The 17,864-nt window shown below is 46.1% G+C and overlaps 2 protein-coding genes and 1 non-coding gene across 3 annotated transcripts; 1 reads left to right on the top strand and 2 right to left on the bottom strand.

Annotated features, from left to right (window-relative positions):
• Positions 1-3,257: 3,257 nt before the first annotated feature.
• On the bottom strand, positions 3,258-5,531 carry LOC125509985 (uncharacterized protein At4g22758). Its single transcript, XM_048675064.1, has 3 exons — positions 4,768-5,531; positions 4,484-4,679; positions 3,258-3,841 (listed from the first exon to the last, which is right to left on the bottom strand). The coding sequence occupies exons 1-3, from the start codon at positions 5,146-5,148 to the stop codon at positions 3,579-3,581; spliced, it is 840 nt and encodes a 279-aa protein (XP_048531021.1). The 5' UTR covers positions 5,149-5,531; the 3' UTR covers positions 3,258-3,578.
• Positions 5,532-14,557: 9,026 nt separating this feature from the next.
• Positions 14,558-14,631, bottom strand: TRNAN-GUU. Its single transcript has one exon. It is a non-coding gene; the product is annotated as a tRNA-Asn (tRNA).
• A 70-nt stretch (positions 14,632-14,701) lies between these two features.
• On the top strand, positions 14,702-17,068 carry LOC125509986 (cysteine-rich and transmembrane domain-containing protein WIH2-like). Its single transcript, XM_048675065.1, has 3 exons — positions 14,702-14,890; positions 15,056-15,347; positions 16,765-17,068. The coding sequence occupies exons 1-3, from the start codon at positions 14,845-14,847 to the stop codon at positions 16,820-16,822; spliced, it is 396 nt and encodes a 131-aa protein (XP_048531022.1). The 5' UTR covers positions 14,702-14,844; the 3' UTR covers positions 16,823-17,068.
• Positions 17,069-17,864: the final 796 nt, after the last annotated feature.

Raw genomic sequence — 17,864 nt, forward strand, 5'->3', positions numbered from 1 at the left:
CTACCGTGACAAAACCACGACAGATACAGCCAACGATAGGTGCTGGGGCGGAAGCAGCATAGTCACGCCCAAAAAAAATGAAAGAGAAAACAAAAAAGAAACAAATGCGAACAACGACGGATTAACGAAAACGATAAAGACCCACAACCGCTGCGCCCACCGGAGACCTCCACCACACTCCGAGCACTCCGGACCACCGCATACCAAGCAACACCTTCAAGAAGGACCGCAACGCCGACGACGCTGGTGCCCGGACAAGTCCTGGGGTTTCCCCCGGTATGTAGAGGATTGCGGGGGAAGGGGCAAACCCGACGCCCTTCAGGAAGGCATGGCGACGCCCACAGACGTCACCGCGTTGGTGCCGGACAAGCCGACACGGATTTCTCCAGACCACCAACCACCCACGACTCCAGACGATCCATCGTGCGCCACCAAACACGCCGCCCACCAACATGCGCCACCACGGCCGTGCAGTTCCCATCGCCGTTTCACCGTGGCAAACGAAGCGAGACCGGCGGGAACAGAGAAGGCAACCGGGAACGAGGGGCGGCAACAACAGCAGCCACGCAGGAGGAGACAACCTCCACCGCCCGTGGCGGGAACCGACCGGACGTAGCAACAGGGGCAAACCAGGCAACCGCGGCCAAATCGACCGGGGGAAAGGGAAGGTGGAGAAGTGGCCCATGGCCACGACCGGCGTTATGCCGGCTCCAGCTCTCCCGCGAAACCATGTTTCGCCCCCGCACCGAAGGCCCAGATAGGCCGGCTGAGCCCGAGACGGGCTCGTGAAGCCCTCGTCACCGCGCTGCAGTATACGAGCCGCCGTCGCCGCTACCCCCCGCACAAGTCACCCCGCCGTCCGCCGGAGACGCCGCAGAGGAGTTCCGGCCAGGCCTGCCCAGACCCAGATGGGGCCCAAAAAGGCCCAGATCTGGGTCGGGAGGGCATCACCACCAGCCACTGCAACGCCCCGCCGCCAAGCAGCAGCGCCGCCACCACCTCGCCACCCGGCACCGCGCCACCCAAGGAGCCGCGCCGCTGCCGGGTCCGCTGCCGCCGAAGCACGCCGCCGCCAGCCACCCGAGCCGTGGCGCTGCGCGGGGGGAAAGGACGGGGCCGCCGCCGCCGGCACCACCCGAGCAAGGCCCGGTGGTCCAGGCAGGCGGCGGCGGGAGGGGGAGAAGGGGGGAGGCGCTGGGGAGGGCGGGGAGGCGACACGGGGGTACGGTGGAGGAGGGGAGGGAGAAGGGAGGTGGACGGGGTCGGGGAGGGCTAGCGGCGGCGGGCGCCGGCCGCGGCCGCGGCTACCCGCGACGGGGGAGCCGGCGGTGGCGCGGGCGGAACCCTAGGGAGGGGGAGCCCCTCCGTCCGGCCTTTTCCAAGTATAATGTTTATTAGGAAAGACGAGATAGACTAGGATTTGTTCCGGCTTGTCTTGTCCATTAGTGACTTCACTGAAAATTCCCATGCCACTGTGTTGCAAGGTTATTACAGACATGGGTGTTTATCTCTGCATTGAGCATAGAAGAATCTGAAAAAATAAGGGGCTTGGGGGAGGAAGAATAGAGTTAGTTGAGGGACTACGGCTAGGAGTATTTTGTCCTAAAATATTGGAGATAGGGGTCCCTTCTTCTAAACAAAAAAAAAAGCAGGTGTCTATGGAGTTAACTGAATTTAGTTTCAGTGAAGTTTTCAGTACAGTACAAATATTCGGCTAGGAGTATTACCACAAGCACAGGCAGTACAAATATTACTAGAATTTGCTCCGAATTTTGACAGTAAGAATAAGAACGAAAATAGAATTTGCTAGCAACTCCAGTAGCTTTACCAAAAAATTGAGCATGGCATCTACAGGTTACAAAAACTTGAGCATCAGGGTACAAAAGATTGAGCATCTTCTCTGCTTTTATAAAGCATCAGGATACAATTCAGTCTTTATGTGGTATTGCACATACCGGAGGATGCACACCGGGATGTCGCCGCTGAGCATGGTGCCGTTGTGGTACATGAGGCGATCGCTGGGATCCGGCTCGTACAGCTCCATGAGCCTCCTGGCTCCCATTGGTCGATCTGTGTGGACCGGCTTCGTAGACAAGGTTGACAGCGAGGTGGACGAGGTTGATGGCAAGGTAGACAAGGTTGACGACCGGCAGGGCCAGCTCTGGTTTGCCACCATCGTGGAAGGACGCGTCAGTTGGGGAGCAGATCACACAAAAAAAATTGAGCCTTCTCCTCGCTGGGGAAGCAACGCGGCAAAGGAAGGGGAAGCAACGCGGCAGAGGCGCACAATTTGCGGAGGGGGTTTTCGGAAAATTGCCACAGTGACATCCTTTCTCGGACGGAGGAAGTATAAGCTTAGGCTCTATCAGCATAACAATCAAGCAAGAAGAATCTTATCATGATACTCATTGCACCGTGAGAGGTCCTAAAACAACGGCACAACAACTCTTATTATGTGTTCTCTCTCAAAAAAATCTCTTATTATGTGCAGTCCTACCCAATAGGTTAGTTTCCACATCAGTCCAACACAACCATTGCCCCAACGTCGATTGATTATTGCCTAAAGTTTAGCTTAATTTCTCATTGATCGTGAAAATAAACTAAAATTCTCCTCAACATGACCCGTAACCTGTGCTGTCATTGACCTTGAGTCATGAATAATCTAATACTCCCTCCGTTCAAAATACTTAGCAGAGAAATGAATGTATTTGAATGTATTTTAGTTACAACTATTTTTATTCACTTTCGCGATAAGTAATTCTGGATGTTGAGAATATGTTTGTATTGATTTATATTAGTCAAGAGCGTACCTTGCACTTGCAGCCACACAATCACTAGTGCTTATGCAAGGATAAGACGTAAGATCAGGAGTGGTGTGCGCGGGCTGCCAAGCGTACGTGTGCTCCACTATATCCCTTAGAAATAATTCCTTGTTTAACATTATCTTAAATTTCGTTTATTTATTTGACACTGAAAACCTATTTATTCCCTATCTAACAATGAGGCTAAATTTTATGTCTTTTATGATACTTTCATTCATTTTGAGTTTAAATGGCACCTGAAAAGACCCTTTTGCCTCTCGTATGGTATGTGTGTGTGTGCGGTGTAGTAGAACATAAACGCAGCATCAGTGCGAGGGCAGTAGCACACACATAGCAACACCCACACACGTACACAAACATATCACGTGAGGGCAAAAAGGTCTTTTCAGATGTCATTTAGGTTAAAATGGACATAATAAGTGTTATAAAAGGTATTAATTTTAGACTCGTTATTAGACAGAAAAGAAATTATTTATCGATGTCAAATAAGACATAAAATTTATACACAGTGTTAAATAAGGAATTCTCTCTATACCTTATACTTCCTGTCCTGATCAACCCAATCTATCAACACGTCAACACGAGGATAACTTGCGTTACCGCGCCGCATGCCTTCTTTATCGTCAATCAACAGCAGTACCACCGGCGCCGCGCACTGATTTCTAACCTAACTTACTAGTGCTAGCCTACTACTACACCAGACAGTCACGGTATACGATGGCTGTTAGGCTACCATCAACATCCACAGGATCAGAGTCATGTGCAGTCACAGGTCAGGAGCCTCCAAATCCTCCTCGTTCGCCTGCCGATTTTATCCAGCTTCTTCATGACAATGGCGAGGAGCTGATGGTGGTACGGGACACCGGCAAGCTGCCCTCCATGGCTCTCTGTAGTTTCACCGCCTCCTGAATGCACACCAGGTTCTCCCCTCTGAAGTGCAAGCCCGTTGCCTCCGTCGTTTTTGTGCAGGTAGAAATTTCTGCCGCCCACTTCGCCGATCTTGTCGTTCTTGTTTAAACCTGTCGGAGAAAATACCCTCAAGGTGTTACTTGTCCACTCGACCGAAGTTGAAATGCTGATTTCATAACTTTTAAATTTTGGGTGAAGAAGTTCGCTGAATGATGTTCATACACTTTTCAGAGTGATCATTTTACAAGTCCTTGCATAGATGATCTAAAAAAAGAAGTCATTACATACAACTAGTACCAAATAAGTTGTCTACATGTTCTGTCAAGAAAAAAGTTGTCTACATCCTAACCCGTAACGATTGGCCTATATTATTGCTGAATCCTTAAAGAATGAAGTGGTGGGAGAAATAAATTTCAAGCAAGACAAAAATGACTAAACCAAACAGCCAGATGCCACCTGAACATAGACTGTTTTTCAGAGACTTGCTACATAACTAACAAAATTATTAAACATCATTAGTAGTTCTTAACATATTCTGAATTACGGATGATTCAGACATCCCAGTACACATGAATGGTGCAGAACTTGCTGTGACAATGACAGCACTTGAAAATGGTTTGCGTCACAAACAACATAATCAAACAACCACATCTTTAGCACCAGAAAACTAGACTAATTAATCCCCATTTGATCGGCAAATTGGCATGGCATATCCATTAAATTAGGTCAAAAACGATGAATGGCTAGCTTACTCTGGAGGGAGAAGTGAGAGTGATGTAGCTGGAAGGAGTCGGCGGAGGCCGGGTCCAGCCGGGGGCTCCTCCCCTCCCGGTGGTACCGCTCCACCACCGCGGCGATGGCGTCCCGGATGCTGGAGCCGAGGCTCACCATCGCCCTCACCGGCCCCGGGCTCCCCTCCACCGTCACGTTCACCACCACCTTGGCCTCCTACATACAGAGAAAAACCATCCAGTTCACCCCGCGAACTAAAATGAATGCGCGCGCCGCGCTCCTCAGTTCACGGACCGTGCCGTACCTCCCAGGGCGTGCGACGATCAGGCAGCAGTAAGGCGGAGGAGGCGGCCGAGCCGTAGAAAGGGGAGTCTGGCGCGAGGACGTCGTAGCAGGTGTGCGGGCGGTCGAGCGGCGGCGGCGGCGGGGAAGGCGGATGGGTCACGGGGTGGACGCGGGCGTCGTCGCGCCACCAGAGCGCCGGCTCGGAGGCGGAGCGCGTGAGCGCCCTCTTCCCGTCGGCCCGCCTCCGCGGCCGCGGCCCCTGCGCCAGCTGCACCGGCAGCCGGAGCCCCCGTCCGGCGCCCTCGCCGCCGCTGCTCCCGCCACGCCGCGACGGCGAGGACGAGGGCCCCGGCCGGGCGCCGGCGATGCGCGGGCGGCTCCTCGTCCTCCCCTGCTGCATCTTCTTTCTCTGGCTGGTCGACGAGACGATCGTGCGCGCGCGCGCGCGTGTGGAGTGAGTGGAGTGCAGTTTGGGGTTTGGACTTTGGAGATTGTTGCGTTGCGCTGGTCGGTGGTGGTGTGTGTCGTCGGGCGGCCGCAACCTCCGGTTTGCCGACACGGCGAGCTTTTTTATGCTTTGACGACTCGGGGATAGGAGAGTTGATGAGAGGAGGAAGCTTCGCGGCGGGTGCTCCACGAGGGTAGACCCGGCGCACGGGACGCTGCAGAGCCTGGGCTCGGCGTGTCGCTGGGGGATAGGGTCATGGCGTGAGCCGGGAGCAGGCAGGGGAGGCAAACCGGAAGGAAACCGGGCGAAGGAAGGCGTTGGATGGATTCTCCGCGTGCGGCGCGGGTGGGCGGCACGAGACGAGACGGTGCAGGGTCGTGCAGGAAGGAGGGGGTTCAGGATTCGTTGCTTGTGGGTGCGAACCAAGATTTGGTCCGGATATAATGTGGGTCGTTTTCGTCTTCGCGGTTTTTTTTTTAGCATCAGTACAGACACAAGCACTCGTATACACACGCATACACTTACCCCTATGAACACACACACGCACACCCTACCCTTATGAGCACCTCTGAGAGACTGAGCCGACATATCATCTTGAGATTTATGAAGGCACCGTAGGCGCCTCGTTGTCGACGGAAACGTCTCCTCCCACTGAAAGCGCATCGCCAAAAATCCTGAAATAAATCCAAAAATAATGCGAGCACCAGGATTTGAACCCTGATGGGTTGGGGATATCACTGTCCACCTAACCATCTCAACCACAGGTTGGTTCGCTTCGTCTTCGCGGTTTGGACGGTGACGGACCCAAACAAAATAAGGGCCCGCGGCGGTCATGCGTCGGTGTGCGTCAAAGTCAACCCATCCATTTTATTTATTTAATCAACAGAAAATAGTTACTACACCATTATCTCAGCACTTTGTCTACCTCTACCACCGGTGTCTACTTACAACTGAAGTACGTCGGTGTGCTTATATTCAACACCCCGCGTCAGTACAATCGCAGACGCCTATGTACATATATACTCACCTCTAACAACGCACGGTCACATGTCCTATCCCTATGAGCATTCTCGAGATACTGAGCCGGCATCGCATCTTAAGATTGACAAAATCATCAAATGCCTCGTGGTCGACGAGAATGTCGCTGATGATGTATCCAACTGTCCATGGCATCATGATAAATTGAAAACAATAATAATTACATTAATTGCAATTGATTTAAAAAAATATTGATTACATTAATTGTAATTTATTCTTGAAGCAACATTAATTTCATTAATTACATTTTATCTTGGAACCAACTTTCATGACATAAATAATCTTCATAATGACATTAATTGCTTTCTCTCCCCTCAAACTATCAAGCCGCGACAAATTCGAAGAATAAGATGGGCGAGAGGTAGCGTCTTCATGAACAAATGAGGATGAAGTCTGTGTCACTTAAATGGATGCCAAAAGTCACCATGATCGAGTAACATCACTTGGTCAAGCCCTCCAATCGGTCGTGGTCGTGCACACGAAGGTAGCACATGGAGCCCGACATGAGGAGCTGGGGTTTTCCTGAGCATCAACCCCGAGACGATGAACCCCAAGTCATGAGGCAAAACTTTATCGCACTAAGAAATTAACACTGAAGGGCATACCACATCTTTTATGTGGAGCAATGAGAGTGCCACTTTGGATATGTAGTCGGCAGTGGCGGAGCTAGCCGAAGATCATTGAGGGGGGGGGGAGGGGGGGGGGCGCGAAACAAAAATCTTCAGTGTTTGGGGGGGGATGCTAAAAAAGTCTAATCCAAACCTCCCTAAATAAATTTTTATTCAGGAATTGATCAAAGGCTGGGGGGGCAGCGCCCCCCCCCCCCGGGCCCCAACAAAGCGCGCCATTTGTAGTCGGTGCAAAGTGACATTAGCATACCAGCACATGGCATAGCTCAGGAATTCAAAGGGCTAAACCTTGGGCAATATTTGTGCATGAAAGGGGAGAGTCATTGGGGTGGGAGACGACTAGGTGAAGCTCCCCAATATATTATTGAACTGGCCGTGCGCTGCAAGATTGCTAGTTTGTTACAGCATCGAGTCATCGAGTGAACGAACTAAGCGTAGTTTAGATAGTTAGTTTTTTGTGATGGAACCAGCTCACTAGGGTTCAAGTTCTAAACTTGACACTTGTGCTCGCTCGGTCTATGGATTGCTCTTTCCTTTCCTGTACAATGGTTGCACTGGTCCGGTTTTAATTATTTATTTTTGGTTTTATATTTTACTTTTTCTTTGGTTTCTTCGGTTTTTCACTGATTTTCTTCAGTTTTTCTATTTTCTTCATTACAAATTTGGTTTTCTTTTGTTTTTCACCCTTTTCTTTCATTTTTCTTTCTTTCTTCATTATACTTTGGTTTCCATTGTTTATTTCTTTGTTTTCTTCACTTTTTTTATTTTGTTTATTTGTTTTTCTATTCTCTTTTCTGTTCAATACGTGTTAACTTTTTTCAGTATATATTCAATATTTTTTGTATACATCTGATTTTTTTATATGAGTTAAACATTTTTTAAATAAATGATTAACATCTTACACATTGTATTTTTTTCATACATGTTTACATTTTTCAAATAAAATATTAAAATTTGTTAATACATGGTCAACATTTTTTCTGTACACATTATCTTTTTTCAAATGGTTGATTAACATTTTTTGAATATAAGATTAATATTTTTTATTACATGGTCAACATTTTTTCCATACATATTTTTAATTTTAAATGATTGATTAGCATTTTTTTCAAATACAAGATTCACATTTTATGAATACATGGTCAACATTTTTTCTATACAAAATTTTCAAATGCATGATTAACACTTTTCAAAACACAAGATTCATATTTTTTTTCAAATGCTTGATTAACGTTTTCTAAATACATGATAACTTTTTCATACACATTGTATATTTTTTGTATACATGATGAACATTTTTATTTTAACATTTAACATTTTTCAAAAGTTTGGTTAACATTTTTTCATTTTTTCATTTTATATCATTTTTAATTAATTTATTTAGAGCATTTGGAAGTATAAACAAAACAAACAAACAAACAAACCAACAAACAAAAAGCAGAGACTGTGGCCTCCCGCGCGCCTGGGCCGGCCCATCTTGTGCCTCCCCTCTCATGCGGGGCTTCACTCGGTCTCGCTAGAAGCGAGGTATAGCAGCGCCCACTGCACAGGCGAAAGTGCTTGTATCGCATGGTACTGATATATAATATGGCTCTCCTACAGTCTCTACAGTACCGGGCCGGACCATTTTTAGCGCGTTCGTGCGTTTGTTCCCTCGCACGTTGTCGCGGGCACATTCGCTTTGCCCGATCGCTCGGTTGATATGTTCTTTTTTTAGTTTTAATTTTCTATTTTAGTTTTCTTTAGTTTTATTTTATTTTCTTCATTTTTATTTGTGTCTTTTCATGGTTTTTATATTTTTTCTTCAGTCTATATTCTTATGAATGTTTTTCTGAAAAAAATACTTTTCCAGAACTTCAAATATATTTTATCCAGTTGTACATTTTTAAATTATATTTGAATCACGTTGTAATTTTCATATAGTTCAAATACATTTTATATACATGTTTCACATTTTTTACGGATAATATAAACAAAATATTTAATTTTTATAATATATATTTCAAAATTGCAAAATATAAACAAATTTGAAGATAAAGTAAGAAAATATGAATAAAAACGGAAGAAAAAAAAAGTAACATGTCGTCAGTAGGTGAGCCATGGCTACTAGGCCGACCCAATACATGCTCCCGTGCAAATGAGCCGTGCTAGGGCTCTCATTGGGTGGCACATAGCCGCGCCGTTGCACAACACCCACAACACTGATGCTATTTTTTGGTTTAAAATCAGCAGCAACCCATGCTGCCCTAATTTGAGATTTCTCAGGTATTCCATTTCAGCTGGGAATTGTCTCGCCTTTATTTAAGTCTCAGATATCTTTGAGTTCAGTGCAGAGCTAATACATTCCAGTGCTACCCTAATGTGTACACGACTTACATAGCTTAATGAGTTCAGTGCAGAGCTAAACCACGTCTTACATAGCTTATCGTGCACCCTTCCCTAGCGATACAATTACCTGACTAATGTGTACACGACGTGACTCGGTCTATCTTATGTCAAAGCAAAGTAAAAGAAAAACTTAAGGTAGCCAAATACAGCCGCCGCCTCGTCTTCCAGGAAAATAAGCTTAGGGCTCCTCTGCCTTCCGTCGACGCCATCGCTGGACCGCCTCGTCTCCGGTGGCCCTGCGGGCATGGAGGCGCGGTGGTTGGTGGAACCTGGCCCTTGTAGGTGGGAGAGGTCTTGCTTCGGTTTTTGGTGGGTTTCTGTCCTGCTTAGCAAAACGAGAGGTGGCAACTCTCTGAGGATGGAGTGAGGATCTTCCTACCTAGCCCTCATTTTAGGGATGCGTCTAGCGTCGTCAGAGGACGTGTGAATGTGTGTCTCTGATAGATCTTGTAGAATTCGATCAGTGGTCTTGGTGGATCTGCTTGGAGCTTGTCTTTGTTTGTGTGTCTACATGTTGTACTCTTTCAATCTATATTTCTCTTCATTGACGGCGGTTGATGTTCTTGTATACTGGTTCTGTAGGGCCCTAGCATGATGACTTTTCAACTGTACACTAGAACAAGTTTGGTCCAGTTGTGGTAAGGGAGGGGCCATGACGGCGACACGTCTTCGGCTCGCTCTAGTGCTTGCGGTCGTCGAGGTTGTTTATGGACATAGCTATAATTTTTGTCATTTTTGCGTTCTTTGTATGTCATAATTAATAGATTGAAAGTTTTTTCATAAAAAAAGTTAGCCGACTATTGACTGGCCTCGTACAATGCAAGACATTTAGGAAGGTGCTTAGTAAAATAAATTGAATTCTCCTTAGCACGAGTGTTCATCCCTACAAAAGGGGTGCATAATCAAGCATCTACCCTATAGAAATGAGCACCGATGCTTAAAGAAAATCCGATTTACTTCTCCAAGCACCTTTCCTAAGCATCTTGCATACTACCGCCGTAAAGAAATACTCCCTTCATTTTTAAACATTACAACAAGTGACTACATATAAAGCAAAATGAGTGAATCTACACTCTAAAATATGTCTATGTTGTATTCCATTTAAAATGTGTAAAAGGACTTATATTTAGAAACGGAGGGAGTACTATTTTGGTTCCAATGAAATGATTATCCAGAAACGGCAAGTGCAAGGCTGCTGCCGACATGCTACTATGGGCTTAACAAAAGCACGAAAAAGAAATACAGAAAAACTCAAAAGCCGGAGCAATTGAGGTCACTCGTGACGACCCGCCGTGCACAAGTGTCATCAAGTGGCCGAGCATCAAGCATCAGGCAGCAGAAAAGCAAAGATATATGCATGCTGTCAGTACTCAGTACTGCCCGCAGTACAGCTCTGAGCTAAAGCACATGATTAGGACGATAAGATCGTGGCGTCCGTCCATAGATTTGCCATGCAAGTGGCCAGGCTCAGCTGTACGTATTGCATTATACAAATGCGTTTGTTCCCACATCATCATCGAGGCTCCGTCAAAATTCCGTTCTCCGCTGTCAACGCGCCCGGCCAAGTTGCAGCAGCAGAGATGCGCTCTTCGGGCAGCACGGGCCGCAGAAAATTATACGGCCACGGCGACCGGATTCTCGGAATATTTTCCAAATGGGGGGAAGATCTGGACCCGTTTGCTTTGCCTGCATCGGCAATATTCTGCGTCGCGATGCTTTGCCACTTTGAGGTGCCATAAATGGGGCACACAGGCCTGGCCGAATGGGGAAAGTCTCCGATTGCCATGTGGAGAGAGAGAGAGAGCATTAGGGAGAGATGCGAAGAAGAAGAAGAAGAAGAAGAAGAAGAAGAGATCTAGTGAGAGGGAGGGGCGTTGCATGGTGGTAATGGCTTCTTCTGGTAGCCAAGGATGACTTGCCTGTGGCTGTGAATGGGATCTCTTTCTCTCTGGTGGATCGGTCTCTCACTACTATGCACATCAGGCAGTCTCCTTGGCTAGCCCGAGTGGCTCTTACCCTTCATGCCAGCCTCTCATCTCTTTTCATACTCAATTCATTCATCACAACCGGGAAATTGTTCCTTGTTTACTTCTTTTTTATGGGAAGATGAGTCATGGCTCCCGATTTCATTAGCGAGACCAGCCAGTTGAAAACCCACAAGATACCGAGCGCCAAACCAGGTAATCACTCACTTGATCAGTTTCACTATTGCCCTTCTATTCTTTGCCTCACTATGCAGCTTGATTAGTCGAGGTCTTAATCTGTTCGCGCGCGCATGCAGCCACTCTTGTTGTTCTTTTTCTTTGTTTCATTCACTCTGCCGTTTGATCCGTCAAATTCCTATTTTTCTTCACGCATGTAGCAGAAGCCGTTCCGAGCGATCATCAAGCCATGTCCTGACTACTGACGACCATTCCTGCACTGCACCAGGCAGCACACTGCACTCCAGATGCACATAGGTGCTTAGAGCATCTCTAACAGAAAGCCGCGCGCTGAAAAATATGCCTATATAGCGTGCGTGATCAAAAATAGCGCTCCAGCAGAAGCTATAAAATACAACACGCACAAAAAACAATGCTGTAAATTTAGCGCACGCGAGCTGCGGGGCTGCAGATTTGGGGCGCCGACTTGTGAATGCGGGCTCCTGCATGTGGGGCCACGGGGATTGGGCACCGTGTTTTTGTGCGTCTAGCAAACCTCCCATGTGCAAAAACTCTATTTCAACGCCGCAAAACTTTTTTAGAGCACCGCGCTGCCGTGCGTCTGTTGGAGATGCTCTTACGAAGCGCACGTATTTAAGGGAATCAAACGGTTTTACTACCTCTATATCATAATATATCTCATTTTAGCAGTTCAATTGGTATGGAGGGAGTAGTATGCAGTAGGGTAGTATCACTGTGTTTTGGTAGGACGAGGATTTCAGAACCAACATTCAGGTTTTATTTTCGAAAAAGGACCCAGATTTATTTTATAGGTCACCGAACTAATACTACCACCGTCAGAAAGAGCCGGCAACGTGCAACTATCTCTACTCCCCTACTAGTCAGCTTGACCTTGTTGATGTCACACAAGAAGTCTTCGTGCACTTGCCCGTAAGGACTAGTACCCCAGGGCTGCAAATCATCCATCATTAAACCCTTGAATTGATCTACTAAATTTCGTCATCGGTCACGCACGGCGAAAAACCCTAAACTCACTGTCCAAAGAAGACGACATGAATCTATGCCGGAGCTCTGCCGATTTAGTCACGACAGGCGAACTCGAGGAGGACCGGCGCTCGGAAGACCAACTCGAAGATGAATCGCCACAATCTGCTGAACATCGTTCCTTCAAGAAAAAAAACAATAACCTAAACTAGTGGCCAGAGCTGATGCACCGGGATCCCCTTCTCCACCATTGGCCGCCCAAGTGGCTACACTACTGGCCGCCCGAGTGGCTAAATTACTAGCACCCGAGTGTGGCTAAACTACTGGCCAGAGTGGCAAGTAGAGTGCAGGTGTATTCACGGGTTCGCTACCGAAGCTTGGAGGGGATGAGTGCCTTGGACGCCGCAGTCACGAGAGGGGAAGAGAAACCCTCACCATGAGTCTCATGTGCATACTTTCATTTGGTCGAGAAACAACCTTTAGTAGAAAATGAGAAACGATCAGGCAGTCAAGTTTTTTTTTTTGCGCTTACAAGGAGCCAGTCAAGAATTCAACTATGTTCTGGTGTCATATATGTGTCATTAGAGTGGGTTACCGTTTCTGTACCAAGAATTTAAGCTTCAATTATGGTCTCATGTGATAAAAGGCCAAGCAGTACTTTTTTTTTTTGCAAGGAAAGCCCTCAAGTTTATTTATTTATTCCCAATGAAAGTTCATCGTTTACAAGAGCATTCAAAAGGAAGATAAAGGGTTCATCGACCCAAGTACAAGGTTCTGAAAGACCAAGTAGTACTTTTAATAAAAATGACACGGACAACATTTTCGAACGAAAACGACACATCATGGTAACAAAAATAGTTTGGGTGAGAACGACATCTCATGTGATGGCAGAATGGAATGAAAATGAAGCATTGTTTCGTGGGAAAATGAAAGATGACATGGGCAATATTAGTTTGGATGAAAATGACACGTCATGTGTTGGTGAAAAAGTAATTGCAAAAAGGGAAAAATCAAATGAAATTCGAAAAATAAAAATCGCTAGAAGGAGGGCTCGAACCTCCGACCTTGTGGTACTTTTAATAAAAATGACACGGACAACATTTTCGAACGAAAACGACACATCATGGTAACAAAAATAGTTTGGGTGAGAACGACATCTCATGTGATGGCAGAATGGAATGAAAATGAAGCATTGTTTCGTGGGAAAATGAAAGATGACATGGGCAATATTAGTTTGGATGAAAATGACACGTCATGTGTTGGTGAAAAAGTAATTGCAAAAAGGGAAAAATCAAATGAAATTCGAAAAATAAAAATCGCTAGAAGGAGGGCTCGAACCTCCGACCTTGTGGTACTTTTAATAAAAATGACACGGACAACATTTTCGAACGAAAACGACACATCATGGTAACAAAAATAGTTTGGGTGAGAACGACATCTCATGTGATGGCAGAATGGAATGAAAATGAAGCATTGTTTCGTGGGAAAATGAAAGATGACATGGGCAATATTAGTTTGGATGAAAATGACACGTCATGTGTTGGTGAAAAAGTAATTGCAAAAAGGGAAAAATCAAATGAAATTCGAAAAATAAAAATCGCTAGAAGGAGGGCTCGAACCTCCGACCTTGTGGTACTTTTAATAAAAATGACACGGACAACATTTTCGAACGAAAACGACACATCATGGTAACAAAAATAGTTTGGGTGAGAACGACATCTCATGTGATGGCAGAATGGAATGAAAATGAAGCATTGTTTCGTGGGAAAATGAAAGATGACATGGGCAATATTAGTTTGGATGAAAATGACACGTCATGTGTTGGTGAAAAAGTAATTGCAAAAAGGGAAAAATCAAATGAAATTCGAAAAATAAAAATCGCTAGAAGGAGGGCTCGAACCTCCGACCTTGTGGTACTTTTAATAAAAATGACACGGACAACATTTTCGAACGAAAACGACACATCATGGTAACAAAAATAGTTTGGGTGAGAACGACATCTCATGTGATGGCAGAATGGAATGAAAATGAAGCATTGTTTCGTGGGAAAATGAAAGATGACATGGGCAATATTAGTTTGGATGAAAATGACACGTCATGTGTTGGTGAAAAAGTAATTGCAAAAAGGGAAAAATCAAATGAAATTCGAAAAATAAAAATCGCTAGAAGGAGGGCTCGAACCTCCGACCTTGTGGTTAACAGCCACACGCTCTAGCCAACTGAGCTATTCCAGCTTTGTTGGTTAGTTGCCCTGGTAAATATTCTAAACCCCAAGAAAGAACCCACGGGAAGCTGAAGGAAGTCGCTGGGTCGCGCCGAGAACCCCGTGCGGTTTGCTTCTCGTCTCGTCTTTCCTCCGTCCCGGCGTCAACCGAACGACCCCGTCCGCCCGCCGTAGATCACAAGGAGAAAGGGATCGACCCCGCCGCCGCCGACGCCGAGAGACGATGAGCTACCAGCAGGTCCCTCCGCAGGAGGCCTACCCGCCGCCAGGCAAGTCCCCGCCCCCGCCCCCCGTTCATCTCCCCCCAAACCCTCCGTGCTTCCCCCCCAAATCGGCACCGACGCATCACTTCCCTCGATCGATTGGGGAGCGTGTGTTGTTGGGGCAGGGTCTGCCATGGTCTGATCTGTGTTTTTGTTCCGCGCGGCCTGCAGGGTATTCGCCGGTGTACCCGCCGCCGGCGCCCGGCGCGCAGCAGGGCCCGTACTACCCGCCGCCGCAGCAGCAGCCGCCGCCGCCGCCGGGGTACCAGGGATACTTCAGCCAGGGCCAGCCGCAGCAGCCGCCGCCCTACTACTACCCGCCGCCGCCGCCGCACGGTGGCCATCACCACCACGGCCACCACCACCATGACCACCACGCCGAGGACCACCACCACCACCATGGTCACCACCACCACCACCACCACAACGACGATGACTGCTGCCTTGGCTTCCTCAAAGGATGGTAATGTTAATTCAGGCCTTCTCTTGACATGCATTATGAGTTTTGGGTATGCGATTGGGATGTGTTGTTGGCTGTGGTGAAATTCTTGTTTAGAGCGCACCAATAATGTAGTTTTTCTTTATGGCGAACTTGCAGCTCATTGTTGAGATTTGAGAATTGAGATCATCAGGTTATGCTTAGTTGTTCTGGAGCTAGTTCTTTGGTCTCTTTGTGAGAGGGGCTTGGTTGGTTCCTTATGAAATCGTTTACATATTCAAGACTAAAGTATGTCTGAATCGTGAATACATCATCCAGATATTAATTTTCCCGTGCTGGTTGAATTTGTGTAATAAATAAATAATTCATTACCTGTTGCCTAAACAAGAACTTCACAATGAAAAGTCTTGTATCTACTAGCACCTAATAAAACAAAGCATTGTGTAGAAGCGATATTATACAGAATCACAGATATATGCTGGTGTGCATTTGCCTCCATATTGAAACATCTAGTAATACACAACTTCGAGATGATGCCACGCTGTAGCAGGAGCCCGTAAATTTTTTTTTTTGCTGACATATTGTTCGCACATCTTTGGAACACTGCATTTATGCACTCTAAATCGACATCTAAAAGAGAATGGAGGTAGGATACGTCTGCTAGACTAGTGCACACTGTTGCCTGATGCAGAGTTGCAGATAGTCATTGACCTTAGACAGCGGCTATCTGGAATAACCAATAGATGCTCATCTAGTATTGCATCAATGCTTTGTGTCCACCCAAAATACATCCCTTGAGAAGTGCCTATAATTCACTTGTTTGAATGTACTATCTGTTAGCTGAACCCAAAAGGAAAAAAAAGAAACAGTCAGTGTGTTATGCAAGCACCTGTAGGATGACTGATAGCTGCACACGTCATTTTGGGCACCAAGCTTGAACCTGTGGACTAGCGAAGAGTTTTCATTTCATACGAAATAATACCATACATTTAATCAGTCTTTAAATTATTAAGTAGATGTAAGGTAATCACTGAGGGCAGGCTTGGCGCAGTGGTGAAGTCCTCCCCACTTGTGCCAAGAGGTCCTGGGTTCGAACCAGCCTCTCTGCATTGCACTTTGCAGGGGTAAGACTAGGTTCCTATAACCCCACCTTGTGTGGGAGCTTCTATGCACTGGGTCTGTCCTTTTTTATGTAAGGTAATCCCTAGCTGAAAGTCTACATGCCTTAATCAATGTATTTTCGGGGTTTTAGACTTGCACCATACCGGAGTGTCAATTCATACTACTACACAGGATGATGTCTTGATACAGATTTTTTGTTCGACAAAGATGTGTATAGATGCATAATTCAATGGATGAAGCATTTTATTGCACAAGACCCCCGGTATTTTCATTCTATTTTCCTGTTTTCATCGCATTAATGTTACGTTTCCTTTTTCAGGTTGGCCGCTCTATGCTGCTGCTGCTGTCTGGAGGAGTGCTGCTGCTGTTTCTGGTGATGTGCGTGCTTGGAAGCTACTCGTGTCTTGCATCTTCGACATTGGGCGTGCCGCAGTATCTAGTGAATCTTCTGGCTTGTTATTATGTGTAGCTATATGAACGTATTCTGTTACCTGTGTCAAATAAACTGTGTTTACATTGTTTGCTGAACTGTTTGGGCCATGGATGGACGGTGTTGTGCAAAGTGTACATGATCCAGACTTGACTGTTTTTCATTCGTTGATTGTGGAAACTTGGTGCTGAAATGCTCGTAGATGCAGACCTGAAGGCTTGAGTTTGTACTTTGGCACAGTAACTGATAGGTCATGCTGGTAACTGATAAAAAAATATCAGTGTTCTAAATAACTGGTATAGAAAGATTGGCGAATTAGAACTCTCCCGTGACATATTCAAAAGTAGGGTTAGAACCCTACACATCAAGCAAGTGGCTGCTGTCACAGCTGATTACTCTGTGCCAAGGCCCTAGTGTTTTCACCTGAAGACGATGGGTTCTTTTTTCCACCAACACAGACACTCCTATGACCTAGTGTATAGATTTCTTAGGAAAAATCCGTATGGGTTGTAATCCTAGAGGTTGAACTACCGGCTGCTGCCATGACTACTTGGTGCCAAGGCTCTAGGTTTTTTTACACAGCAGATAGGTTATACACATAGTTTTTTGTTTACTTTACACACACTAGTCAGGGCAGCATGTACGCTCTAGAGCATTCTACTAAGATAGTTAAGGATATATATACTAAAAAAAATAGACGCTGATTCGCATAAATACATTACAGTACATATAAGTTCCACAAACTAGAAAGCAATTCAATGAATGTCTCAAACTGAATTGTAAAAAAAACATCTCTATGACAAAATCTCAATTTATCACAAACTAGAAAACAATTCAATGAATGCTCATATAGATGGAATTAAGGAGTTGACCCACTTTCTCCAATTTCATATAAAGGAGCTATAGCTCTTCACAAGGAGGTTGGCGTCTCGAGAAAGCCAGATCGTCTCAAATTTGCCATCAGATCGTAGTTAGCCCACGTATATTGG

The sequence above is a fragment of the Triticum urartu genome, chromosome 5 (genome assembly GCF_003073215.2).
Source record: "Triticum urartu cultivar G1812 chromosome 5, Tu2.1, whole genome shotgun sequence".
Taxonomy (NCBI): Eukaryota; Viridiplantae; Streptophyta; class Magnoliopsida; order Poales; family Poaceae; genus Triticum; species Triticum urartu.